Source organism: Pelobates fuscus, chromosome 2 (genome assembly GCF_036172605.1).
Source record: "Pelobates fuscus isolate aPelFus1 chromosome 2, aPelFus1.pri, whole genome shotgun sequence".
NCBI lineage: Eukaryota > Metazoa > Chordata > Amphibia > Anura > Pelobatidae > Pelobates > Pelobates fuscus.
This window is the reverse complement of record NC_086318.1, coordinates 306,531,174-306,559,107: the sequence shown is the minus strand read 5'-3', so window position 1 is coordinate 306,559,107 and position 27,934 is coordinate 306,531,174. Positions and strand designations below refer to the sequence as shown.

Sequence of the window (27,934 nt, the reverse complement as noted above, 5' to 3'; positions counted from 1 at the left end):
GGGATTCAGACGAAGAGGCATCTGATAGTGCTTTAATTGTTGGGCACCAGTCAACTGTCGGGTTTGGATGGGGCTACGTAGAGAGGCGTCAGTCATGGGTTCCGGTCGGGGAGAGATAGGGTATGGGGATGTGGGAGGTCGGTTTTGGGAAAAGGTCGTAAATAAAACACTTCGAGCCGAGCTAGATGAAGCTTGACCGGAAGTCTGAAGTGGCGCCAAATCAAGATATTCGTTTCTAATGGGGGTGGATTCTGGTTCCGGAAGGGGAGATTTAGTACGAGGGGGGGTGGATCCTGTACTGGAGGAGGAAGCGGAAGTGGATGAGGGTAATGAGGGGAGGGGTGCAGGACTTCCTGCGTTTGCGTCACTTCTTCTTAACGGAAAGTAAGGGGGCGGCAAAGGGATCTCGGACTCAGGGGGCGTGTCCAAAATGGGCCTAACACCAGTCCTAGTGGACGAACAAGTCCTAGCTACCATGAGGCGACACTGCTCCTCGTGGCATGTCTGGAGCCATTTTGGCGAGTCATTTACGGCCTGTCTCCAACAGTCAATATAAGGAAACTGGCCGTAAAGTTCAGGCCTACCTGATACAGCCACGTGTAAGCGCTGTACCAGAGTTAGATCCAAACTGCCACGTGGCGGCCATGCCGCAACCAAAGTAGGCCACTCCCTAGTACACAAAGTGACCAAACGTACAGGAGACATCTTTACCCCAAAATCACAAACTTTGAATCCCTTTTTAAAATTCTTAACCATACATCCTAAGGGATCCGGAATCGTTGACTGCGACGCACCCATACTTAACAATGGAACGTCGTCGACAACGAATACTATACACGCGTACTATTCAACAGTCACACCCGTTTCCTCTGGCAACAGCACCACGTGGTACGGTTACCAAGTGAAACGTACACAATAACAATAAACACTCAGGGAATTCCCGTACACACACAGCTGTTACACCAGTCACTATATAATCAATATTATGCCCTTTGGCGTAACTATACAGTCACCCACGCTATAATTCTCTATATACGAATTACCCGTCTATAACACACCCCAGTAACATCGTCTTTTACAAATAGCGGTTACAGTACGGTTAGCATAGGTCAAAGCACAAGTTAAGGTCACAATACAATTATTAGTGGTTATGGTGTTAAACATGCAATGGACGACAATGATTAGTACTTATTATATAATGTCAGTAAATATACAGGGTTATGGTACCGTGCACTATAATACAGCAACACACTATTAACACTCTCGCTAGACGGCTGAGCTCGCGCTATCTAACAAGATATACACTTTACTAAAACAATCGTTAACACATTTACAATTCCCAACTAAACTATTGGCCAGTACCTTGAATGGACTACCTAAAACTATATACACCCGTTTTGGTTAGCCACACTGCCCAATCACCACATATATAGCGAGCTAGAGAACCGAATTTACACAGGCGCCTCTTAGTCGCACTATCAAAAGTCTAGTGGGTTCCAAATTTACACGCCTTCCCACTTAGCCCAGATAGGATGAGAACTAGCGAACCGAATTTACACAGGCGCCGCTTAGTCTCCCGGTCCCTCCGACCTAGCGAACGTAATATACACCCTAGAACGCTAGTCTAGACAAGACACCGGTGTCCGGCTAGGGCTATTTACACCAGGACCCCGCCTGACTAACCAAATCAAACGGTCTGACTAAAGAGCGTTCGATCGAGCGGTGCGCCTTCGCTCCTTCCCTCCGACAGAGGGGGCAGATACACAGATTCAAAACCCCTTTGGGCCTACCGCACAATCGGTATACCCCTAGTGGGTCCTGCCGTCTAAAACAGCAGTTGTCTTACCTCCTCGTTCCTGAACCTGAGTTCACACTCATCGACGGGGACACCCCAGCACTTCTCACGTAGAGGCCGATGATCTCCTGGACAACAGACCAGTGGCGCCGAGACGAAGGGAGGTCCACGCAGAAGTTCAGGGGTGCAGCCGTAGAGAACGTGGGCAAAGATAGACCGTCTCACGCCTCTGCCTCTCAGCTACCGTTGAACGATGAGCTTCCCGGCCAATGCACCAAATGATACCGGAGAAACTGACGGAAGCCAAGCACAGAGAGATGGACACAGGTTTCTTCAGGAAGGAAGAGATTCTTTATTGGATCACCGATCGGGACTCAGAGGGACTAGCGTCACCAAAATACAGCAAAGTCTGAGTACTGAATACATAGAGTACATTCCTTATATAGCACTGTAGCTCCTCCCACAATTAACTACACCCACACATACCCTTAACCTATTTAATAAATAGAGTCTAAACTCATCCATCCGGTCTAACCACGTGGCTCATCTGATACAAAGGAGAGGGACGCGTAATTCCAGTTCTTACATTCCTGCACCTGGTCAGTACAGTGATAACAGTATCTTAGCTACGTGTAATTAACTAACTGATACTACAAACACATATACATACATATGCCTTGTGGCAATCTTAGCCTGCTAAACTTGTATTTTACTGGAATTACATCACAAGACCACTTCAGCTTAATGAAGCGGTCTGGGTGCCAGGTCCTTCTAGGGTTAACTAATTTTTTTATAAACATAGCAGTTTCAGAGAAACTGCTATGTTTATCAATTAGTTAAGCCTTCCCCTATTTCCTCTAGTGGCTGTCTCACTGACAGCCGCTAGAGGCGCTTGCGTGATTCTCACTGTGAAAATCACAGTGAGAGCACGCAAGCGTCCATAGGAAAGCATTATGAATGCTTTCCTATGTGACCGGCTGAATGCGCGCGCAGCTCTTGCCGCGCGTGCGCATTCAGCCGATGGGGAGGAACGGAGGCGGAGAGGAGGAGGAGAGCTCTCCGCCCAGCGCTGGAAAAAGGTAAGTTTTTACCCCTTTCCCCTTTCCAGAGCCGGGCGGGAGTGGGTCCCTGAGGGTGGGGGCACCCTCAGGGCACTCTAGTGCCAGGAAAACGAGTATGCTTTCCTGGCACTAGAGTGGTCCTTTAAGTGTTATCACAGCACAAATTCAGATGTATCACCTTCAAGACAAAGGACAGTTATAACTACAAAGGGTTTTGCCTAACTGAATTAGTTATATATAATTCTCTATACAACAATCATGCCCAACCAAAATTTGACTGCTAAACACAGCATACCACCATGCCAAATCCCACTTCTATATATTTCTTCCTTTTGATTAAATCCATACCCTTAAATCTTGGTGCACATTTAGTAACATGGAGGAAACTTTTGAGTACCGGCACCTCAATCTGCATGACTCAACAGAACAGAAAGAAGCAGGGGTAAAAATATTTGAGGTATCATAAAAAAAAAACTAAAAAAAAAAAAAACAACTATATCAGATGTTTAAAGTACTAGTGTAATGAATTCATAGATGTTAAGAAATAGGATCTATAAACTAATATGAAGCCAAGCTGGTGCACAGAAGGGGAGTAATGTTACCACTTTGATGTAAAGTACCACACCTGAATTCAGCTACAACATTAGGTCACAATGTATTTCTTAATTAATTCATCCTCAACTAGAAATTATTTAGCACCGATGCTCGATGTCATGTAATATTTAATATTGTTTGCCCAATAATTTGCACTTTTTGGCACACATGACCCCACTTTATACGCATACAAATCAGTTAATTAATAATTATTTACTATTTATTTCCTAAAGAAACATCATGTGGGCTTTACTGTTAAGACAGTAGTGCTAAACAGCATTTGAAGTACAGAGGAGACAAGTGGCCTAATGTGTAAATTTAAGGGGGGGGGGGAGGAACAAACAAACTTTATTGATACACAAACAGAACATGAAACAAGAACAGTAGCAAATAATTGAATGGAAGGGGACATTTTAGTCCTTCACATCTCACACTTTTCTTGTTTAAATACAGGAATGAATAACATGCAGATAGTAAAACAAATTCACAATTTTACAATTCATATTGCTGCACTAAGATGCTTCATAGAGTGCAAAGCTCCAAGTGCAGGTTATTATTTCAGTCCTGGCCATGACACAAATAAAACGATTTTAATTAGGAAGCATTTTAATTGAATTGATTTTCTGTTGTGTGAAAATATAAAATGTGCAACTATTTATTTTATTATCTCTATTAGGGAATCAGCTTTTACTGAAAACATGCAAAAATAAAGGTGGGCTCACTTACTTAAAGGTACCCTGTGACAAAAACAAATATAAAAATTGTGATTCTATTTGTGAAATTGTCAACAGCAAATATGCAAAATAAAATATGTAATCAACACACATCTGCTCACCCACAAAATATGCCAATGTTGAGTTTGCAAGTCCACACTTGAAATGGTAGAATGCCACACCTATTTTCAATTAACAGCATTCCTTTCAGCTCCTGTTTTGATAATTTTATGTGAATATATATATATATATATATATATATATATATATATATATATATATATATATATATATATACTGCCAAAAAGTAGCAGCAACAAAATATTGCAATACAGTTTTATCTATTTGCTACCAATTTAACTACAGATATGTACAGATAAAATAAAAACAACAACAAAAAATACAACAAAAAACTAAACTCTAAAGTGGCACTATTTAAGAATTGCATGTCAAATAGTATTTAAGTATTCTTTGCTCTTCAGGTTTTAGCTTATATGTATATTGTGCAAAGGATTAATATAACTATGTAGTGCAATGTAATGGAAGGTGTAACTTGTCAATTTACGAGGCCATAAAATCATCAAAAAGGGAGTGTTTTTCTTGGGTGTCAAAATTATATAATTCCACCCCTGCTGTGATTGCTTTTCATGTTTGGTATCAGTGTGAAGAAAATAGAAGGTTATTCAAGACTTTTATTGCCATTTGGGACTTTTTATGTTTTATTGGTTCGGTAGCTGTAACTACCAAACACCGACCACCCCCTGGCTCATTATCTTCAAAGAAAACTTAATTAAGCGCTCTCCCTGTGTGGCCGCCATTCGTATAGCCGAACACCACGTGTGAGAAAAAACGGTGGCCATATTGTTTGTATGAAAGGAGACAGCGTGAATTGGTTGTCAAGTGTCTGGAACAAAAATCTGACACACGACTTCACGAACATCGGTCAAACCATACGAAAGCCTGCTTCCTTTTCCCGAACAGCCAGGAGATCGCTGTTCGGTAGTTAGGTTCCCATGAACCAGGGGAACAATCGTTACTATGAGCCAGGGAGCTCTGTTCGTGCATTTATTTGTTTTTATGACTTTTTGAAATAGACCAACCGCACAGCCTAAGCTCATGGAACTGCTTCTGGGCAGGAGCCTTGTGTGCGGTCGTTCAAATGGGACTTCCATAAAATTTAAAAACCCCTGAACTGATCTGGGTGATTTTTGGATATGTTGGTCACCCAGATCAGGGCTACCAGGGGATGTGACTTTTTATGGGGATACTATATGTTCTAGGGTACTTTCCAAGTTTTGGGGAAAATATGTTTTTACTGCCTGGAGATAATTGTGTTATTAAGTTAGTTGACTCAATTATCTCAAAGGCAGAGAGGAGGGGATTGTCTGTTTTCAATGGTAGTGTTCATCTTTGTCACTGTAATATTATTGGCTGTAACCTTTGTGTCCCTGTCCCCCACAAGGTCCATGTGGAAGTGCCCCTTGCATGGGGACTTGCATAAAAGCCAGTGTGGCACCATTAAAATATAGTATTCCTGTTGTACCCTTCATAAAGTCTAGGCTCATGTTTGGGTAACTGTCTACTTGCTGGGGAGAAAACTACTTCGAAGCTGCATTCATCTGAAATTATTCGTATCTACAACCGAACTGCAGCTATAATCACTCAGGCTCAGCAGTTCGTGAGGAATAGGAGAACAGGGTATCTACTATACCAGTGTTTCGTAAAAATCAGAATCTATATACTTTCTTCAACAATAGTACTGCAGAATAAATGTTTTAGATGACAAAAATAAAACCTCAACTATACCATGCACTCTGTCTCTGAAATCTTGTATTTAAGCTTTAATTCATTTGGTCACTTTTCCTTCTGCAGACTATATGGCTGGCTATATTGGATAGGTCTTAGCAATGCATATAGGAAGTGGATGCAGATTACTGACACATGTTGTTCAGTGTATATAATAACTGTCTTACATAAAAATGTAAGGTTGTCAAGAAAGGATAGTTGATGGACAGAGGCATTGGTAGGTTATAAATAGACAAGATGTTTTTAGTCCAAGTTGTATGACCCCTTCTACTAACTTAGGTCCTTATGCCCACCCTGTTATCCCACACAATTAACTTCCTACATTAATTACGACGTTAAAGTAATATTCCCTCAATTCATAATTTACTTCCCGCATAGTTAATGTCTCATTACTTTCCACTGCATTTTTCACTTCTCGTATTCCCCCCAACCTGTGCCCCACTCCCCATCTCCCGTGTGTCTTTATCTCCATATATATCCATTTGTGTCCCTCTTCACATATGCCCTCTCTTGTGCCAGTCTTCCACTGTGCCTATCATCCAATTCCCCTTAACCTCCAAAATCCCTTGTGTTAATATTTTCATTTTGTCCTTGTGTCCCTTATTCTGAGTGTGCCTGTATGTGTTGATTGTTATGTGTGTGTGTGGAGGGGAGTCTGAGTGAGACTGAGTGTTGTGTGTGTTGAGGAGGCTGTGTGATGTTCCAAAAAGAAGAATACACCTCTCTCTCTCATTAGAGATGTTTTAACTGAAACTGAAAGAAGCAAGGTGAACTGATAGTATAAGGCTCTCGCAAGAGGTGTGTAATATTTTCAAAAATGCATTTTACATTCCTCCTTTCTGCAGAGAGGGGGAAAAACTCCTGCAGAACCAGCGGTGTTATGATTGCTGGTGATTCCTGTGTTGCTGACTGTATCCCTGGTGGCCTAGTGGGGCCTGAATCCATTAAGGTTAGAAATGCATGCAAATTGTATACCTGCTTGTCAGAATGTCTACCCGTTTGTACAATTTTGCATACCTTACACTCATTTTATACAATTGGATTATTTTGGGGTAAAACTAATAAGCAGTATTTAAAACAAAAGTATAACAATTAAAAGATAATTGTTCTTCTCATGACGTCATTGAGTGTGTGTGTGTGCGCATGTGCTTGTACTAGGATTCACACACAAAAAATAATAAATAAATTAAAAAATTAACATGACAAAGTTAAAATTAAAGGACACAGGGAGTAGGCAATGTAGGTTTTTGGTTTAGGGAGTGTTAGTATTAATGCTACACCAAGACTCCCACCCCAGCTGTAACTTTCTTTTAACAGCATCCTTTCTAATTAACATTTAGTGAGGAAGATCAGGAGTGAGGACTCCTCGCACCGTGACCTATATACTTCCATGTAGGCAGTGGTGTATCCTGGTTTTGTGCTGCCCTAGGCAGGACAAAACTCAGGCGCCCCACTCCCGCCCGCACCACCCCCACCCTTCCCCCGCCCCGCCTTCTAAATACACACACACACACATTCACTTACAGATACGCATACACTAGCTAACAGAGACACACACTCGCTAACAGAAACACACACACACACTTACAGACACACTCACACTCACTAACAGACACACACTCACTAGCAGATACACACACACTCACACTAACAGACACACACACGCACTAACAGACACACACTAACAGACATACATACACACACACTAACAGACACACACTAACAGACATACACACACACACACACTAACAGACATACACACACACTAACAGACATACACACACACTAACAGACATACACAGACACACTAACAGACACACACACACACTAACAGACATACACAGACACACTAACAGACATTCACACACACACACACTAACAGACATACACACACACACACACTGATACACAGACACACTAACAGACATTCACACACACACTAACAGACATACACACACTAACAGACATACACACATACTCACTCACTCACATATTTAACACATTTTTTTTTTAATTTACCCCCCCCCCCCCAGCCTCCTTACCTTTGGGAATGCTGGGGGGGGGGGGGTCCTATTTCTCCCTGGTGGTCCAGTGGCTGCTGGGCAGTGCTGGCGGGCGGGCGGCCGGCGAGGGAGCACTTCCTCTGAGCTGTCTGCTCAGCTCCTTCGCGCGCCGCACAGTGAGGCTGGGAGGCGGAGCCGGAAGATGACGTCATATTCCGGCTCCCAGCCTCACTCTGCTGCGCGCGAGGGAGCTGAGCAGACAGCTCAGAGGAAGTGCTCCCTCGCCGGCCGCCCGCCCGCCAGCACTGCCCAGCAGACCGCTCGCCCACACGGCATGTCAGTTAGCCGCAAGGCTAACAAGGCATTTGCCCTGGGCGTTTGGGGGCGGCTTTTTTTGTCGCCCCCTGGAAAATGCCGCCCAAGGCAAATGCCTTGTTTGCCTCGCGGCTAATACGCCCCTGCATGTAGGGCCGGACTGGGAAAAAAATTAGGCCCGGGCATTTTTCAATCAGAGCGGCCCCCTAAGAAGGGGGCGGGGCCAGAGAGGGTGTGTTTTGTCATCACTAATGACAAGCACGCCCCCTCTCAGAGTGAGCATGTTGGTTCAATGTGCAGAGCCCCACTGAAGAGCTCTGGCATTAGAAAAAGGCCCTGAATTTGTTCTGCGCAGCGCAAGCAAATTTAATAACATGCTTGCGCTGTGCTCGCTTTTAAATTGTCTAAAGTGTCTCCACAAGTGTGATACCAGAGGACAAAAGGGCCAGGAAAGTGCATGGTGCATATGTTTGGAGCCTGCTTGTGGGATTGCGTGTGTGTAGAGTGTGGTGTGGTATTGTGTAAATAGGTCAATTTAATTTGTGTTTGTGGTGTAATATGTGTGGCTAGGGGCTGTAGAGAGTGTGTGTATAGGTGACGTAGTGTGTGTAGGGGTTGTAGACAGGGTGTGTTTAGAGAATGTTGTATGTGTTTGCTGACAAGGGATGTAGTGTGTGTGTAGGTGGTGCAGTGTGTGTGTGTGTGTAGGAGATCTACTGTGTAAAGGACCCAGAGTGTGTATAGGAGTGTGTGTGTGTATGTGTGTGTGTAGGGGATTAAGAGTGCATATAGGGTAAGGGATCTAGCGTGTATCTGGAGCGTAATGTGTGTAGTGGTGCAGTGTGAGGGGTGCTGTAGTGTGTATATATATATATATATATATATATATATATATATATATATATATATATTTGGACGTATTGTATGTTTGAGAGGCGCAGTGTGTGTGTATGTAAGAGGGGTGCTGTGTGTGAGCGTGTTTTTATCTGCCGTCACATTCTAGGTTTCTAATTTTCTTTGTCTGTTAACTCACTGAGGGTTATTTTATACATATATATATATATATATATATATATATGTGTGCTGTGTGTGTGAGCGAGGGTGCTGTCTGTCTGAGGGTGCTGTGTGTGAGTGAGGGTGTGCTGTGTGTGAGTGAGGGTGCTGTGTGTGAGTGATGGTCCGGGGTCTGGGGGTGCGCTGTGTGTCTGGGGATGTGCTGTGTGTCTGGGGATGCGCGGTGTGTCTTGGGATGGGCTGTATGTCTGGGGTTGCTGTGTGTCTGGGGTTACTGTGTGTCTGGGTGCTAGTGTGTGTTTGGGGGTGCTGTGTGTGTGTCTGGGGGTGCTGTGTGTGTCTGGGTGCTGTGTGTGTTTGGGTGCTGTGTGTGTCTGGGGGTGCTGCGTGTGTGTCTGGGTGCTGTGTGTGTCTGGGTGCTGTGTGTGTCTGAAGGTGCTGTGTGTGTGTCTGGGGGTGCTGTGTGTCTAGGGATGCTGTGTGTGTGTCTGAGGGTGCTGTGTGTGTGAGTGTATTTTTTCATTTAAATTTAAATATATTTTTTTATTAATAAAATAAAATAAAAAGTTATAAGACCCCCCCACCCCTTACCTTTATCCTGGGAGGGGGGGTTCGTTCTGCCATGGAGGGTGCTTCCTTCCCTGGTGGAGAGTTCACTCTCGCGAGATCTGAGTGTTGCCGCGGTAACCGCGGCAACGCTCAGAATCCCGCGAGAGGACCCGGCGGAGCTGCTGGATAGAGCTCGCCGGGTCTTCTCCTCCCTCCCTCCCCAAGCGGCCGCATCTGAGTGCCTATGGGCCGGTGAGGGAGATCTTTGATCTCCCCACCGGCCCATGGAGACACACAGCAGGGCTGGCGCTCGGATAGCGCTGGCCCTGCAGGGGCTGGCAGGGGAGATCCTGTGATCTCCCCTGCCCCCCTCGGCCCCACGGCCATCGCGGCCCACCGGGCATTTGCCCGGTGTGCCCGATGGCCAGTCCGGGCCTGCTTCCATGGCAATATGACTTATAGGACTAGCATACATTCTTTTTCCATAGATTATACTGAACAAAAATTTTAAATGCAACACTTTTGTTTTTGCCCCCATTTTTCATGACCTGAACTCAAAGATCTAAGACGTTTTCTATGTACACAAAAGGCCTATTTCTATCTAACATTGTTCACAAATCTGTCTAAATCTGTGTTAGTGAGCACTTCTCCTTTGCTGAGATAATCCATCCACCTCACAGGTGTGGAATATCAATATCAATTAGACATCATGATTATTGCACAGGGATGCCTTAGGCTGGCCACAATAAAAGGACACTCTAAAATGGGCAGTTTTATCACACAACACAATGCCACAAATGTTGCAAGTTTTGAGGGAGCGTGCAATTGGCATGCTGGCTGCAGGAATGTCCACTAGAGCTGTTGCCGTAAATTGAACGTTCATTTCTCTACCATAAGCTGTCTCCAAAGGCGTTTCAGAGAATTTTGCAGTACATCCAACCGGCCTCACAACCGCAGACCACATGTAACCACACCAGCCCAGGATCTCCACATCCAGCATCTTCACCTCAAGATTGTCTGAGACCAGCCACCCGGACAGCTGCTGCAACAATTGGTTTGCATAACCAAATAATTTCTGCACAAACTTTCAGAAACCGTCTCAGGGAAGCTCATCTGCATGCTCATAGTTCTCATCAGGGTCTTGATCTGACTACAGTTCGTCGTCGTAACCGACTTGAGTGGGCAAATGCTCACATTTGATGGCGTCTGGCACTATGGAGAGGTGTTCTATTCATGGATTAATCATGGTTTTCAATGTACAGGGCAGATGGTAGACAGCTTGTATGGCGTCGTGTGGGTGAGCGGTTTGCTGATGTCAATGTTGTGGATCGAATCGAATGATCGGTAGGGTTATGGTATGGGCAAGCGTATGTTATGGACAACAAAATGTATTAATGTCTGTAACGGATCACCTGGCACCCCGACTGGGTACCTCCGTTGAAGGATGCTCCTAGCGCTTCCTGAGGACTCCAAGCACTGCAGCAGACACCACAACCACCGAACCGGAGAAGCATACGAATGCTCTCAAGCATATGAATGCTGTAAACAGCTGAACAGGAAAAGCATACAATCAGCTTACACTCCTGGCAATCAGTATACAAACCAATTCCCCCAATAACAAGACAACACTTCGTTTTGAGGTCAAGCAGAACTGACTGTACTGGCACATACAGCCTCTTTTTTTTATTTTATTCTTTATTTTTGTTGTGCATGGTATAACAATAGGCTTGTTCAGCCACAATAGCAGTCACAAGCAGTAATGTGTAACGAACAGTTGAAACATAACGTGGCATATGAATATACAGCACATTTTTAGTTTTGTAGGAGAAAATATAGCTTATGAATGGAGTAGAACGGACCTAATACATATTGCTTGTGTACAGTTAGGCACGATATAGACTATAGGGTTTACCGCAGTAACTGTATTCAATTTACTATCTAGAGTCAATTAGTAAGGCATAACTAGATTAACATTCATCTTACACATTAGGCAGATCATACATTTCTATCTGAGTAGGAATACATAGTTACTCGCTTGCAGTGCCTGCCAGGTAGATCGAGCGGATAAACAGCATCGTTTTATGCATGAATAGGCTCAACAGCATATTTAGAGCAGGCAGGGTGATTTCCTAAGGCGTCATTGCACCAATATTAATAATATGGTAATAGCACAAGCTTACTAAGTACGGCTGCGTGTGCTATATGTCTGATTGTCTGCACAATTTATGGATAGCATTTTAACAACAAAATACTCATGCTTATTTAGTAAAAGTAAAAATGAAAACACGTTATTATCAGGGCGTCCATAATATATTAAAAAGCAAAATATTAGTGGTTAGCCTTGATACAGTCTCGGACCGGGTGAAAACAGTCCTCTCAGCCTATGCCCGTGGTGAGTTATAATAGATGCTGTTGTCGTGTAAACTAACTTTGCTGGGCACCTTGTATCACTCACATTAAGACTGCTTATATGCTAAGCTAAAATAAATGGGGGAACTTAACCCCTTAAGGACCAAACTTCTGGAATAAAAGGGAATCATGACATGTCACACATGTCATGTGTCCTTAAGGGGTTAAACATGAACAGAGGGACTTGTAACCGGTATTTCGCTGCTTTAAGATAAACCGGTAGCTATGGCAAGGGGGTACCTTGGCAACCCCAAAAGTTTTGAGTCCCCTAGAGTCCCGCAGTGCCTGCGCTTCGGCCCATGTCTTGAGTGGTCATTACCCAGGCTTGCAATCTGCTGGTTAGCTAGGAGCTTTATTGGTCAGCGACCCGATCACAGTCAGCCGATTCCCACGTCTGGGAAGTGGAAACCCCGGGAGTGGGGGTACAGGTGTGACAGTCTTTTGTGGGGGTTCCCCTGTCTTGCTCTGTGTGGGCGAATGGTGTCGCCAGCGGTTTGGTGGTGTTGGTCCCACTGTGAGGGTCTCAGTGGTAGTCCATGCTCTCTCTCCCTTGGGCTGTGGGGGGGACCTCCGCCTGTGACTCTAGCTGGCGTGGTGCCTTGCAGTCTCCCGGTCAGCGTCGGGGCCGGCACTATGGGTTCTCGCGTGTGGGGCAGCGCTCTGCTTGATGTGAGTTGTTGGAGATGCTGAGGGGCGAGCAGGTCGTGCTTGTTGGCGAGTCACCTTCGGAGGCATGAGGGTGTGGGTGCTGGCGCCTCTGGGACCTGGCACTATTGCCCTCCGTGCAGGTCTTTGGTTTCTGCTCTGTCGAGGGATTGCTTTGGAGGCTCGAGGGGGATTCCTGCCTATTTGGCGCCGTGTTGCCGGGCGGATCCATGCCGCCACCTCTTTTATCGCCCTCTTGAAGACCTGTCTCCGGGTGTGAAGCTCAGTCCACAGACTGGCACATAGCCTGTCATAGAACTCCCCCGTGTGCTTCGGAGGCTTGTTGAGTGTGCGGTTCCTTGTGGACTGTGTCTGTGCCGCCATCTTGTTTGGGCCCGGGCTGCTTCATCTCGCTTTAGGCATTGTCGCTTGTGCTGGCCGTGGTGTGGGGGTGATCGTCCCCAGCGAGGACCGGGATGACCCCCGCTGGTCGAGAAGGGGGAGGTTAGAGGTGAGTACGGTGAGGTTGTCATCTGCAAGGTTACCAACCAGGAGAGCGGCCGCCTCTCCCTGGCTCGATCGCAGTTAGGCCTCAAGCTGGAATCGTGGGGACCCGGTGAGTTGCGGGTACAAGTTTGGTATCAAAACGTTTTCCTGGGTCTCCCCTACTCTGTAATCACCTTCCCAGCGGTGTGCGTGCGATGAGTTGGGGTATATCCCCCGTTTTAGTGGCTGGTTTGCAGGAGCTATCGTGCAGCACGTCCACCCTGCTAGGAAGCTAGGCTCCGCCCCCATACAGCCTCTTTTATTCCCAAACCACAAACATAGTACTGCCCACAGGGTTTACAGGGTATACACACAGATGCTCACTACAGACAAGTTCATTGACACACATGCGCACTACTAACAAGCTCACTGACACACACACATGCTCACTGCAGACAAGCGTACTGACACACACAGATGCTCACTACAAACAGGGTCGGCTCCAGGCGGCACTTTCACAGCGGTGGCATTTTGCCACCCCGGACCCTGCCTGCTCTTAGATATAGACTCCCTGGTGGTCCGGTGGGCTGCTGGTGGACTACCTGGTAGTCCAGTGTGTTGTTAGAGCAGGCACACTCCCTCGTGGTTCCGGTGCACTGTGAGTGTCAGAGTTTAATCGTATAGGAATATAGCGTTATCCAATGTATATAGTAATTAAATCTGTAGAGTTATCCACGAATTTAGACATGAGACTATCTTGTAATTATTTAATAGTTAAAAGGGGGTCCTTTTGAAATGTCTTATACACAACTTTTGTAAGTGAGCTATATGCCTAGTTAATGATTGATAAATAATAAGTGCCTTCACCATAAATAGAGAATACTCCATGTCATGTTATTACCCGGTATATTGATTTTCTGTGTTTACATAGTTTATAATCTATGTGAGTAATCCATGCCAGGATTTTAGGAATTTCTTGTTAATTGGATTGACCATGTGATCTACTAATTAACTAATTAAAAGGGTATATATACCTAATGAATGTTTGTACTTGTTATGCATGATTAAGGTTGCAAGGATTAAAAATGTTGCACTTAATTTTGAGGAGACTTACCCTCTAATAAACAGAAGCATTCTAGACCTTTGGAGTGTCGCCTGTGTTCCTTGTTATTTCACTTGATTTCAACAGATTGCGGTGTCTGCTGCTTTCACTGAGCACCTCCCAGGCAGTGGTGTATTCTGGTTGTGTGCTGCCCTAGGCATGCCTGTGTGTATGTGTATGTGTGTGACTGTCTGTGTGTGACTGTCTGCTTGTGTGTGTGTGTGACTGTCTGGCTGTTTGTGCCACTGTCTGTCTGTGACTGTACTGTGTGTGTGTGTGTGTGTCTGTAACTGTGTATGTGTGTGACTGTAACTGTGACTGTGACTTTCTGCCTGTGTGTGACTGTAATCGTGTGAGTGTCTGCCTGTGTGTGACTGTAACTGTGTGTGTGACTGCCTATGTGTGACTTTAACTGTGTGTGTGGCTCTAACGGTGCCTGTGTTTGTGATTTTGCCTGTGTGACTCCAACTGTGTGTGTGACTGTCTGCCTGTACCTGTGTGTGACTGCCTGTGTGTGACTGTGTGACTGTAACCGAGTGTGTGTGTGTGTGCGCCTGTCTGCTTGTGCTTGTGTGTGTGCGTGTCTGCCTTTAACTGAGTGTGTGTGACTGCCTGTGTGTAACTGAGTGTGTGTGACTGCCTGCTTGCAATTGAGTGTGTGACTGTCTTTTTTAATTGTGTGTGTGTGTGGCTGTGTGCCTGTAACTGTGTGTGTGACTTTAACTGTGTGTGTGTGTGTGACTTTAATTGTGTGTGGCTGTAACTGTGTGTGTGGCTGTAACGGTGCCTGTGTTTATGATTTTGCCTGTGTTTTGACTCCAACTGTGTGTGTGACTGTCTGCCTGTACCTGTGTGTGACTGCCTGTGTGTGACTGTCTGACTGTAACCGAGTGTGTGTGTGTGTGCGCGCCTGTCTGCCTGTACCTGTGTGTGTGAGTGTCTGCCTGTAACTGAGTGTGTGTGACTGTCTGCCTTTAACTGAGCGTGTGTGACTGTCTGCTTGTAACTGAGCATGTGTGACTGTCTGGCTGTAACTGTGTGTAGCTGTCTGCCTGTCTGTGTGACTGTCTGCCTGTAACTGAGAGTGTGTGACTGTCTGCCTGTAACTGAGCGTCTGTGACTGTTTGTTTGTAACTGTGTGTGTGTGTGTGAGACTGTCTGCCAGTACCTGTGTGTGGGACTGTATGCCTCCAACTGAGTGTGTGACTTTATGTCTATAACTGAGTATGTGTGTGTGTGAGACTGTCTGTCTGTAAATGTGTATTACAGTATTATATGACATATTTAGTCTGCCACTCTGTAATGCAGGGGAGGCAGTCTGATACTTCTGGCCTGCACTTCCATTGGCTGAAGACCATAAGTAGCTGTCTACCAAGCTCCAACCAATCAGTGCGTTGCTGCTGATTACCAAAGGAAAGCCTTGGCACTGTAAATACCTGAGTTAATGAGACAGTTACTCATAGCCTGCACCTGGTGAAGGGTGCAGACCATATTCCCAGCACACTGGAACAGCAGAGATCAACATTCATAATTAATATTTGTTTTTAAATCATTATTAATTTAATAAATCCCCTAAAACACTACATCCCTATACACACACACATACATGGATGAACTGGGTAGGATGTGGGGGCACTAAGAAGATTTTTTGCACAAGGCGCCTAATTGCCTAAGGCCGGCCCTGTATGCTCACTACAGATAAGCTCACTGACACACATACACACATGCTCACTATAGACAAGCTCATTGACACACACATGCTCACTACAGACAGGCTCACTACAGACAAGCTCATTGACAAACACAAGCTCATACAGACAAGCAAGACATTTTTTTTATGAATTTAAAAGCAGAGATATAAAGAGCAACACATATTTTTGGTAACATAAAAACTTGTTATATAATGGTTTACCTTTGCTATTATGTCAACAGTTTCACTATAGCTTCGACACTTCTTTATACCAGAATTAGCCAAAAAATCTTCCACTAGCCTAATTCCAATGTTGTAACCCCTGTGGAAGGCAAAGCAACATTTTAGACGAAAATATATAAAACCCATTAACAATTCATATAAAATAAATATATAAAAACTGATATTTAGGAACATTTCAAAATAGACAATAAACAGAGATATAAGTTCTAAGTATATATGTCTCACATTTGAAACTGAAAATGGCAAAAACACAATTATTTAATGATTTGCTTAATATATATTGTTAATCAATTATAAGTTTACATCAATTCCAAAGTAAAAAAATAATCTTCTAACATTTCTCAATGAAAATAACAAAACTTTAATAGATGGGATAAAAAATAATTTACAATTAATTTGTCATATATCATTTTAACATCAGCTAATCATAATACATATTATACCTTGGACAAAGCAGACTGCTTTAAACACAGCTTTTTAAAACAATACAGTTGAATATATCAACCAGTCATTTGCTGTAGTTATTTATGTATGTTGTTTTTCACTTTGAATAGTTAATGGATCGACATTCCCGACCGCCATCAATATCATGTAGTAGGTAATACTTGATTTAAAGTCAATATGTGACAAGAATCTAAAAATAGACTAATGTATTAGAAACCAAGGACCATTTCCTTAAAAGACATCTAAAAATTGATTATTGTAGTTTTCTGCAACCGGTCATTTATTTAGTTAGACGTTGATGTTTTATTTATAGTACAAAGGGAGGATTAATTGTAATGCATTTACCTATGCTCATGTTTGTGTACTAAGTGACTTCTACTATAAAAGTTTCTCCAAAAGTAGAGTAAGTAAAATTGTGGAGAAAATTATTTCACGGTAAATATACGCTGATCAAACACAACATTAGATTATTATTTAAGCCATACTAGTTGAGAGGTGGGGCCTCCATAGATTAGATTTGTTCCAGCACATCCAAAAGATGCTCAATCTGAGATCTGGGAAATTTGGACGCCAAGGCAACATTCGTCATGTTCCTCAAACCCCTTCTGAACAATTTTGCAGTGCGGCTACTGCATTATCCTGCTGAAAGAGAGCACTGCCATCAGAGAACACCATTGCCATGCCATTGGCACATGTACGTGGTCTACAACAATCTCTTGGTAGGTGGTGTATATCAAAGAACATCCACATGAATACCAGGACCTAAGAACATTGCACAGAGCATAACACTATCTCCTCCAACTCCCAGGTAAACAACGCACATGCATCACCACCTGATCTAAAAGAAAATGTGATTCATCAGACCAAACAGCCTTCTTCCATTGCTTCATGGTCCAGATCTGACTCTCATGTGCCCACTGAAGGCACTTTTGGCAGTTGACAGGGGTCAACATTATGGACCTTCTGTTCCAGTCTGCATCTATGCAGCTTCATAGGCAGCAAGCTGCGATGAACTGTATGTTCCAACACCTTTTTATCATGGCCAGCATAAGGTTTTTCAGCAATTCGAGCTGCAGTAGCTCTTCTGTGTGATCAGACCAGACAGGCTAGACTTCGCTCCTCATGTGAATCAATGAGCCTTGCGTGCCCATGACCCTGATCCCTAGTTGTGGCTCGTTACATCATTTTTGGTAGGTATTAACCCCTGCATACTGGGAATATCCCACAAGATGTGCCATTTTGGAGATGCTCTAGCCATCACTATTTGGCCTTGTCAAAGTCACTCAGATCTTTTTACTTGCCTATTTTACCTGTTTCCAACACATTAAAATTCAAGAACTAACTGTTCACTTGCTCCCGAATATATACCACATCTAGACAGATACCATTGTAACAATATAATCAATGTTATTCACTACGCCCATCAGTGGTTCTAAAGTTGTAACTGATCAGTGTATTTAATTTGGTACTTTTCATTAAGCCACCGCCATACCGTGCTCCCTGTTTATTTACATTCGGCATATAGAGAATAGAATTTGGTGAGCGGATAACTGCCTGTCTGCCAAAGCATTAGTATCTTTTATGTTCCCTTATCGTAGAAGCCAAATGGCTCTATTCAGTTAATAACAACAAACCCTGGACCCAATGAATGATGCTGTAGGTGCTATCAACCTCAGAAGAGCTAACTGGATTTTGCTGCAAAAGAATCCTGGAAGTAGATTGGAAGATCGGACGCAGGTAAGTTGTAAAAGCATTTTAAAATGGTTTGACAAATTTCCCTGGGATGGATGACACCAGGGCACTCCTGGTACCATAAACAATACAGTGGGCTTTGTGTTTTTAAGTTATGGCAGATCAGTGGCAGAACTACCACAATGACAGCACACTGAGGAGTAGCCCATGTACTTAGGGCTGCTCAGTTGGCATGTGTCAGCAGGGGCCCGCTTGGGTGGCCCTTTAACAGAGTGACAGGGCCCCTTTAATATTGGCAGCCAGCAATGGGAGGAATTGAGAGGCTGTCACTTCCTCAAAGCTAACATTGACATGGAGTTGCATGGGAAAGAGGAGAGGAGGCCAGAGAATGGTGGATGAGTCCACCCTCCTGCACTCAAAAGGTAGGAAACTGAAGGGTGGCTGTTAGAAAAAAATAGTCTCCGAAGCAAACATGTCCCTATCGTAGGATTTCCTAGAGTTACCCGAAAGTGCTAAGTGGAAAAGATTATGTGCCTGAGTTTATAAAACGTTTAATCCAGGAGCATGTCTTGTAGGCTGACAGGAAGCGGTGGGCAAAATCTGGAGGAAAGCCTGCAAGTGAAAATGAGACAAGTGATCAGCTGATATATTTGTGACCCCCGGAACGTGAATACAGGTGAAGAAAAATTGGCAAGTGGTTGCTACCCATGTTACTCTCCTCAAAAACCTCATAATTACCAAAGAGGAAGATTGGCCTTTATTTACAATGTCACAGGTGGCTAGGTTGTCAGAAAAACATCTGACTGAGTGATCAGCCAGTCTGGCCCTCAGGCAATAGCAGCGGCCACCATTGGGTACAATTCAAACAATGCCGATGTAGTGGAGAAGCTAGGTAGGGATTTAACTTTGCTAGGCCATGGACTCCAGAGCTATTTGTTGCCACAGATGACTGCAAAGACAGTATTGGCCGTAGCGTCTGTCTAGAGAGTAGGAGAATTGTCGGAAATTGGGGGGCCACTTAATGCAGTGCAGGTGCCAAAGTGAAGGGTGAATGGGAAGTAATTTGAAAGCATTGATAATATCCTTTTTACTGAGCCATGCTCCTGTCCCAGCAGCCAAAATGGCCCAGATGACATTGTCAATGGTGGAATATTGCAGAGAGAATTTGTTAGAGGGTATGAGGGAATTAAGACTGGGGGCCGTGGAGGAATGTGGTGCCGATAATTCGATGATCAGTCTGTGTTTATGTGAAGTTTTACCCCTGAAAACACCAATACGATTAGTTCTCCATGAAGTGAAAGATGGGGAACTAAATGGCGCGAACACAAAACCCTGTTCCAATTCAGTTTTGATAAGATCATCCATTAATACTGGATCTGCTATCGCCGTTTGCAAATTATTGCATTCCAGCATACCTCATGACAAGTGACAAGTAATATACCTGTGTGAAACCCTTCATACTTCAGACAGCCCTTCGGTGAGAAATATAACCAAATGTTGTGAGGGGTGGTGGTGTAATAGGTTAGCAAATAACTTGACATTGATGCAAGTGATGTACGGTTTACGGAACATTTTATTAGGGCACATGGTTTTTGCGTGAGCCCGGAAACAGTAAGCACACACGTAACAATCTACAGTAACTAAAACCACAAGTTCCCGCTTTAAAATTATTACATATCTGGGACTTGCCCAGGAAGACAATGTCCCTACCCAGCTTATCCTTCAAACCTGTGGTTGATCTTGCAGAGTTAGGGACTGAGTGGCCCTACTCAACTTCTGCCATATTAGGGCATAGGTTGGTAGAGTGTGCCATGGATGCACAAACTGCACAAGTCCTGAGGCCTGCAAAATGCCTGCAGAATAACACAGTATCCAATCTAAGCCAATTCATAATGTAGTTAAACTGAGTCAGAGCTGCAGCCACCTTTTCAGAAAAGGGACAGTGGTAGTCATTGAAGGCTGTACCACCGTATTTGTGCCCCAGATCCACCAGCTTGTGCATACATCCAGCTCTTCCCTTTTCTCAGGATAAACTGAGCAATATACATTCCTATAAATCTTAAAACCTAGCACAAATTCAGGTATAGACAATTTTTTATTCAGCCTAGGATCTCTTGCCCTCAGCAACACTGATATGTCCCCATACGCATATGTCCTGTTCTCAATCACATCCTGGGAGGCAATAAGGAGCAAGACTAGGTTAACATTCTTGCCCTCCAGGATGTCTTTCTTGAGCTTAGCCAGTACCATATGCAATGGGTTGATACTTTCAGGGTCCTTAAATGGTAGATGAATCCGCAGAATCAGGATTAGTGGGCCCTGCAGGCACATTAGAGGAACAGACTGCTTCTAATTTGCAGATGAACCTGAAGAATCAGGATTAGTGGGCCCTGCAGGCACATTAGAGGAACAGACTGCTTCTAATTTCTCCAGTCTATCACTTATAAGTCCAATCGAAGACATTAACGAGGTCATCATAGCATGGACATCCGGCATCTGGAACCCACTAGGCCTTTCCCCTGCATCCGAGTTGTCGGTGTTATTATTGAGAAGTCTGAATAATTCCGCTTTCTTGGCAGTAGCTGGAAATGGACTACATCTTCTATGGAGTAGTCCATCTTCTATGGAATAGTCCACGATCTTAGAGAAGATGGACTAGTTGCATCTGCTCCGTGGACAGGGGTGCAGGACCTAGCCGGGGTTCTAGGAAGGGACAGTTCTTCCGGTACTTCAAGAACTTGAGACATACTGAAATATATATATATATATAATTACCATAAGTAAGACAACATAGTCTGATACTGGCTGGTTAGCTAAGGCCAAAGTGGCGAAAAATTATGCAACCACAGAGTGACAGGTGAGGCCCTGCTAGTCGCCAAGCTGCTTGAGAGGCTCTAACTATGCATTGGCTCGAAGGGATTTGAAACCACCAAATGTTGTGGCGGGGTGTTGGCCTCTCGGTGACAATTAAAGACAGAAGATAGTGTGGGAGTGACATGTGAGGCCCTCTCTATGCAACCATGCAAGGCGAATAACTATACTTTGGACCGATGGATGTATACCTCCGAGTATGAGGATGGGTGTTAGCATTGTGGGACCACTAGCCTATGGCATAAAGGCCAGAAACATAAACTATTTGGACAACCTAAATACCTAATAGCCAGTACTCTCTGCTAAAAAAGGGCTAAGATATTGGAAATTGGAAATGTCGCACCTGAGATAGTTTGAATTAGGAATGATGGTTCTCAGTAGAAATAGGGAAGGAGGGTGGGAGTAGATATGTACTTCAACCTAAAGATGAAAACATAATAAAGTATCTGATTATATAGAAATATGTGTGTGGGCCAGATCGTGGACCCAAGTAATATAGAGTAACCTACCCAAATCCTAGATGTGAGGAGAGAAATTTGGCAAATGCTGCCACGAATGGATGAACACCTTGTGAATGAAACATTTTGGTCTGATATTGACACCTAAAGAAATTTGAGATATTAACGTAAAACTAGGAGGGATGATCTAAATAAGCCAAATTCTTTAAACCAATTTACCAACCTAAAATGACAACTTAGATGAATTGCCAAAACAGAAACCATTTCTCTGACTAATAGTTCTGAAACGCACCTGTGGGTAGAACTTTAAAAGGACATACGATGTCTGCCAAATAGCAGGTTTTATAAACCAGAAATTACCAACTTTACAAATTGAATATAAATAACAATGTGCAAAATTGTAATTTTAATTGTAATATATCCGTAACCAGTAGGTTGCACCAGAACTCAAAAGTTACAGATATACATACAATTCGTCTTAATTTGTGTAAAAGTGGAAATAACTATAACAGGCGATCGGGAGGAATCGTCCGAACAGTCTACGCTTTTAAATAGATTCTCACATGTCACCAATACAATTCACTAGACAGTTTGTATGAAATCATATGAATGGTTAAATGATTAAGCATTTGTAAGCGGGCCCTTGTTCGTGCAGTTGAAAGAACGGAAAGCCCCTACCATATAAAACAAACTACTTTGTACGTGCGTTGAATGCGAAAAGTGCTGAACACATATGAAACTATACGAAATGGTAAGAATTGAAATTGACCCAAACAGTGATGACGCTGAACAAGTGCGACCAAGGCGCCACGGTATGGGTCTAACTTACAGTACAAATGAACAGTTCCGAGACAAGTCTCCAAGCAAGCTGGATGAGGCAGCGGGCCTGTAGCGTTTGGTGAGCAGTCAGGTAAGTGGACTTTAGATAGAACAGGAGCCAGGAACCGGGATCATGAGGAAACCAGTAAGAGACAGCAAAATGGCGACTTGTAAGTAACCAGAAGTCGTCACACTTAACTCGCCAGACCAACAACAGTAAAGTGGGAAAGGATTGGAAGCCCTTATAAAGGGGATCCAAGCCCCTCTCACAACTACAGGCCCAGCCTTAAATATATATCATAGCCCTCCTTCAAAAATCAACACTACACATAAATGCATGCTTGCATTTAAACGTTAACACTACATACCAACACACACCTACATTTACACACACATACTCCATACAAAAACCTACTTACATTCAAACACACATACACTGATCAGTGTTAAATACAACCCTGCAAAGATGGGAAAATGTTAGAGCCCCAGCAGTCAAAGCATTGTGGGAGTTGTATGACAAATTGTGATCTACCTTTTGGCCACCCTTGTGGCCACCCAAAAAAAAAATTCTGGCACCAGAGTCCTCTCTGCGTTAGTTCCGCCACTGAGTCAGATGAAGATGGTGCAAGTCAGACCATGAACTTTAGTGACACCTAAAAGGTATCTGGTGCATATGTTGGAAATTGACTTTGGGTGACTTATTATTGGTATTTATAACACACAACATATTCCACAATGCTGTACAATTGGGAAAAATAGACAGTACAGTACAGACAAACCAATAAAGGAATAGAAGACCCTGTCCATAAGCTGAAATCTAGCATTTGCAGCACTTTTTTACAAAGTACTAAGCTAGGTAGTTTATGACCTTACAATTTAAAGTAAATGAAGGGTGGATTTAAAACTGATGGAAATAGAGCCTTTGAGAGCATTTACTCAGACAGCTGAGTAAATGATTGAGCAGGTCATTTTGGCAGATGCCAATCACCTGGAAAGTCATGCTATAAAGCAAGCAGTAGGCAGGAGGAGTGGGAGGCGGGAAGGAGGTTGGACTATGTTTAATGAAAATGGAGGTTATTGCTTGAAGTGGGTATGGTGTGCACAGCCTTTAGAGGGGATAGAATGTATATATAATATGTAGGTGAAAGAATGTAATGGTCACAAAGTCAGGATTTAATGAACTTGGTCTGACAGTATGGCTACATATTTTGCTAAATAGGAAGAAATGTAGATAGATTGCCGTAGCCCTGTGTAACGGATCGCCTGGCACCCCGACTTGGTACCTCCGTTAATGGATGCTCCTAGTGCTTCCTGAGGGCTCCAAGCACTCTGGCAGACACCATAATCACCGAATCCAAGAAAACCTTTAAATTCTCCCAAGCGTATGAATGCTGTAGACCATTGAATAGGAACCATACGAATAGGCTTGTACCCCTAGCAGTCAACTGGAACAGCATACAATAAATCCTTCCCCCAATAATGAGACGACACATCACTTTGAGGTTAAAACAGGAACTCTGGACTGGGACATCCAGCCTGGCTTTTATTCACAACTCACACATACAGGCCACACCCAGGGGGAGGCATAAAAGAACCAATGACATAGATGTTACCTCCCACACATCCCCTCCCCTTAGTGTGACACATAATCCCATTATGCATACAGTGTAACATATACTTTTACACAACTTTCATAACTTTAAAACCATACATCACATTCACATAAAAATACATATCCACAATCAATCCATTCAGGGGAACAACATATTAAAAAATGGCATGAATCCGACCAGGGGTTAAAAAGTTACTAAAAGTATCTTTTGTTCCTTTCTGGCTGGCAGAAAAACATCCCCACAATGCACCCTGGTTTCCTCCCTTCTGCCCTGGAGTTAATTGGAGAAGTAATCCAATTACCCAGGACTAAAGGCAGACTCCATTAACCACATGGTTGCAAAACAACATAAAACACTTTAAAATACATAAAGTCACATTTACACATAACACACAGACATTTCACCTATCCCCAGATAGCTGGGATCTGCACGCACAAAACTACCGAATAGCGCGCAGATCCTACTCACACAGTACAATTGCCATGGAGCTAAAGTCTTTCCCATAGTCTTTCATTATATAGATAGGCTCCATGGTATGGCTATCTGGGGTATCACATTCCCATAAAGTCTGGTCCATAGTCCAAAGGCAAGAGGCGGGCAAGCAGCCCCCTCCAAGGACACGTGGCGAGTTCGGTTTCGCCACACTTCTCCCCTTTACCCCCCAGACTAACAGGGTATCTGACCTCCTGCCGGTCCGTGCCCTGGTTAGTCCAGCAACCCACCCATGAAGCACAAACAGCAGTACCTCCCACCCACAATAACTGGTTACTACACCTGGGTAGAGGAGAACTTTGTCCAGGTCCAGGTGCCTCACCACGGCTGTGTGGGGGACTGGTAGTCTGCCTTGGTGGGTTGCTGAGTGGGCAGAGACCAGCGGTACTCTGCCCTGGTGCCAGCGCTACCACTGAAGTAGCCTGATTGGAGCCTGGTTGTGGGAGGGGGAGACCGACCGTCTCCCCTCTGGGTACACAGCTCTGCTGCTGGAGACAGACTGTCTCCCCTTTGGCTAAACAGCCCTGTCGTGGGGGGGCAGGACCGACCGTCCCTACCCCCTGTGCTGGAAGTGCAGAGACCACTGTCCCATCTGCACAGGTGTGGGGCTTACAGTCTCCCCCTGGTACATTAAGCTGCCGCTGGGGAGAGGTGGTAACCAGCTCCTCTCCCATTAGAAGACTCTGCCGCTGGGGAATGGAGACTGGGCTCTCTATTCCCTGTACATTAATGATCCGCCGCTGGGGAGAGATGGTAACAATCTCCTCTCCCATACATACTTCCCGTCTCTGCGGAGGGAGACCGACTGTCTCTCCTCCCAGCACAGAGTCCTGCTGAGGGGGAAAGGGGGCTGGGCTCTCCATTCCCTGCTGGATACTCTGCCGCTGGGGAATGGAGACTGGGCTCCCAATTCCCAACAAATCACACTGCCGCTGGGGAGGGAGGACGGCCCCTTCAGCTCCCTGTAACTTGGGCGCAGAGACCACGGTCCCATCTGCGCTGGTGTGGGGCTTACTGTCTCCCCTTGGTGTGCTAAGCTGCCGCTGGGGAGAGGGGGTAACAAACTCCTCTCCCTTACACACTTTCAGCCGCTGGGGAGCAGGGCTGACCCTCTGTACTCCCTGTAGGCAGGGCGCAGAGACCACGGTCCCATCTGCGCTGGTGAGGGGCTTACTGTCTCCCCTTGGTGAGCTGTGCTGCCGCTGGGGAGAGGGAATAACAAACTCCTCTCCCTTACACACCTTCAACCGCTGGGGAGAGGGGATAACAGGCTCCTCTCCCTGCACCGTAGACTGCCGCTGGGGAGCAAGAACGGCACCTTCAGCTCCCTGTAACGCACACTGCCGCTGGGGATCTGGGCCGACTGCCCAGCATCCCTGTAGGGCCGGTAGAGAGACCGCAGTCCCATCTCGACCTGCCATCTGTGAGTCTTCCCAGGACCAATCCGTGAGGCCCCTCAACATTTGTGAGTAAGGGCCACCTGCTTCCCCACCTGGCAACTCTGGCTGCTGCTGGGGATCTGGGCCGGCTGCCCAGCATCCCGGTGGAGAGACCTTGGTCCCATCTCTACCTGCCTGTTGTGGTTCCTCACAGGACCAGTCTATGAGGACCCCCACTTCGGGTTCTTCCCGCCGCCTCAGGGAAAGACGGCTAACCTCCTCGGATGCAGCCTCTACTCGGCTGCTGTAACGCTCCTGCTGCTGAGCATACTTCCTCTCTTTCGCCAACCGGAATTCTCGGTCCAGCCTTGTGTTTCGCTCGGCCATGACCTGGTTCCAGATCACCCGGAGTGTCTCCATGGGTATATCATCCCCATACTCGGCCACTCGCTGCCTCACCTCGGCCAGCCAATCATCTCCAGAGCCAGAACCTTCCATACTAGTCTGCTCCCAGGGGCGCTGCACGAGTGCTAGCGTTGCCCTCAATTTGTAAATCCAAACAGTGTCTCTGAGCTGCTTTACCTCACACTAGGACGCCATCCCACCGCTTGCCACCAATGTAACGGATCACCTGGCACCCCGACTTGGTACCTCCGTTAATGGATGCTCCTAGCGCTTCCTGAGGACTCCAAGCACTCTGGCAGACACCACAATCACCGAATCCGAGAAACCTTTTAAATTCTCCCAAGCATATGAATGCTGTAGACCATTGAATAGGAACCATACGAATAGGCTTGTACTCCTAGCAGTCAACTGGAACAGCACTCAATAAATCCTTCCCCCCAATAATGAGACGACACATCACTTTGAGGGTAAAACAGGAACTCTCGACTGGGACATCCAGCCTGGCTTTTATTCACAACTCACACATACAGGCCACACCCAGGGGGAGGCATAAAAGAACCAATGACATAGATGTTACCTCCCACACATCCCCTCCCCTTAGTGTGACACATAATCCCATTATGCATACAGTGTAACATATACTTTTACACAACTTTCATAACTTTAAAACCATACATCACATTCACATAAAAATACATATCCACAATCAATCCATTCAGGGGAACAACATATTAAAAAATGGCATGAATCCGACCAGGGGTTAAAAAGTTACTAAAAGTATCTTTTGTTCCTTTCTGGCTGGCAGAAAAACATCCCCACAATGCACCCTGGTTTCCTCCCTTCTGCCCTGGAGTTAATTGGAGAAGTAATCCAATTACCCAGGACTAAAGGCAGACTCCATTAACCACATGGTTGCAAAACAACATAAAACACTTTAAAATACATAAAGTCACATTTACACATAACACACAGACATTTCACCTATCCCCAGATAGCTGGGATCTGCACGCACAAAACTACCGAATAGCGCGCAGATCCTACTCACACAGTACAATTGCCATGGAGCTAAAGTCTTTCCCATAGTCTTTCATTATATAGATAGGCTCCATGGTATGGCTATCTGGGGTATCACATTCCCATAAAGTCTGGTCCATAGTCCAAAGGCAAGAGGCGGGCAAGCAGCCCCCTCCAAGGACACGTGGCGAGTTCGGTTTCGCCACACCCTGTATGCTAACTGGCTCTCCACTTGTATAGATCTATTTTGTTATAAATGAATTCTAAGTCATTGGCTTAAGTGGAGTTTACAGAGTAAATGTTAATATATAGGAAAAAGTAA

At 44.8% G+C, this 27,934-nt stretch overlaps 1 protein-coding gene across 1 annotated transcript in view; it reads right to left on the bottom strand.

The window, feature by feature from the left end:
* The window catches only part of TRAPPC3L (trafficking protein particle complex subunit 3L), a 166,078-nt gene that overhangs the window by 56,154 nt on the left and 81,990 nt on the right, over nucleotides 1–27,934 (bottom strand). The window contains exon 4 of the mRNA XM_063441280.1: nucleotides 16,405–16,504. Within this exon, the coding sequence (XP_063297350.1) occupies nucleotides 16,405–16,504 (100 nt within the window). The remainder of the gene's footprint in view (nucleotides 1–16,404; nucleotides 16,505–27,934) is intronic.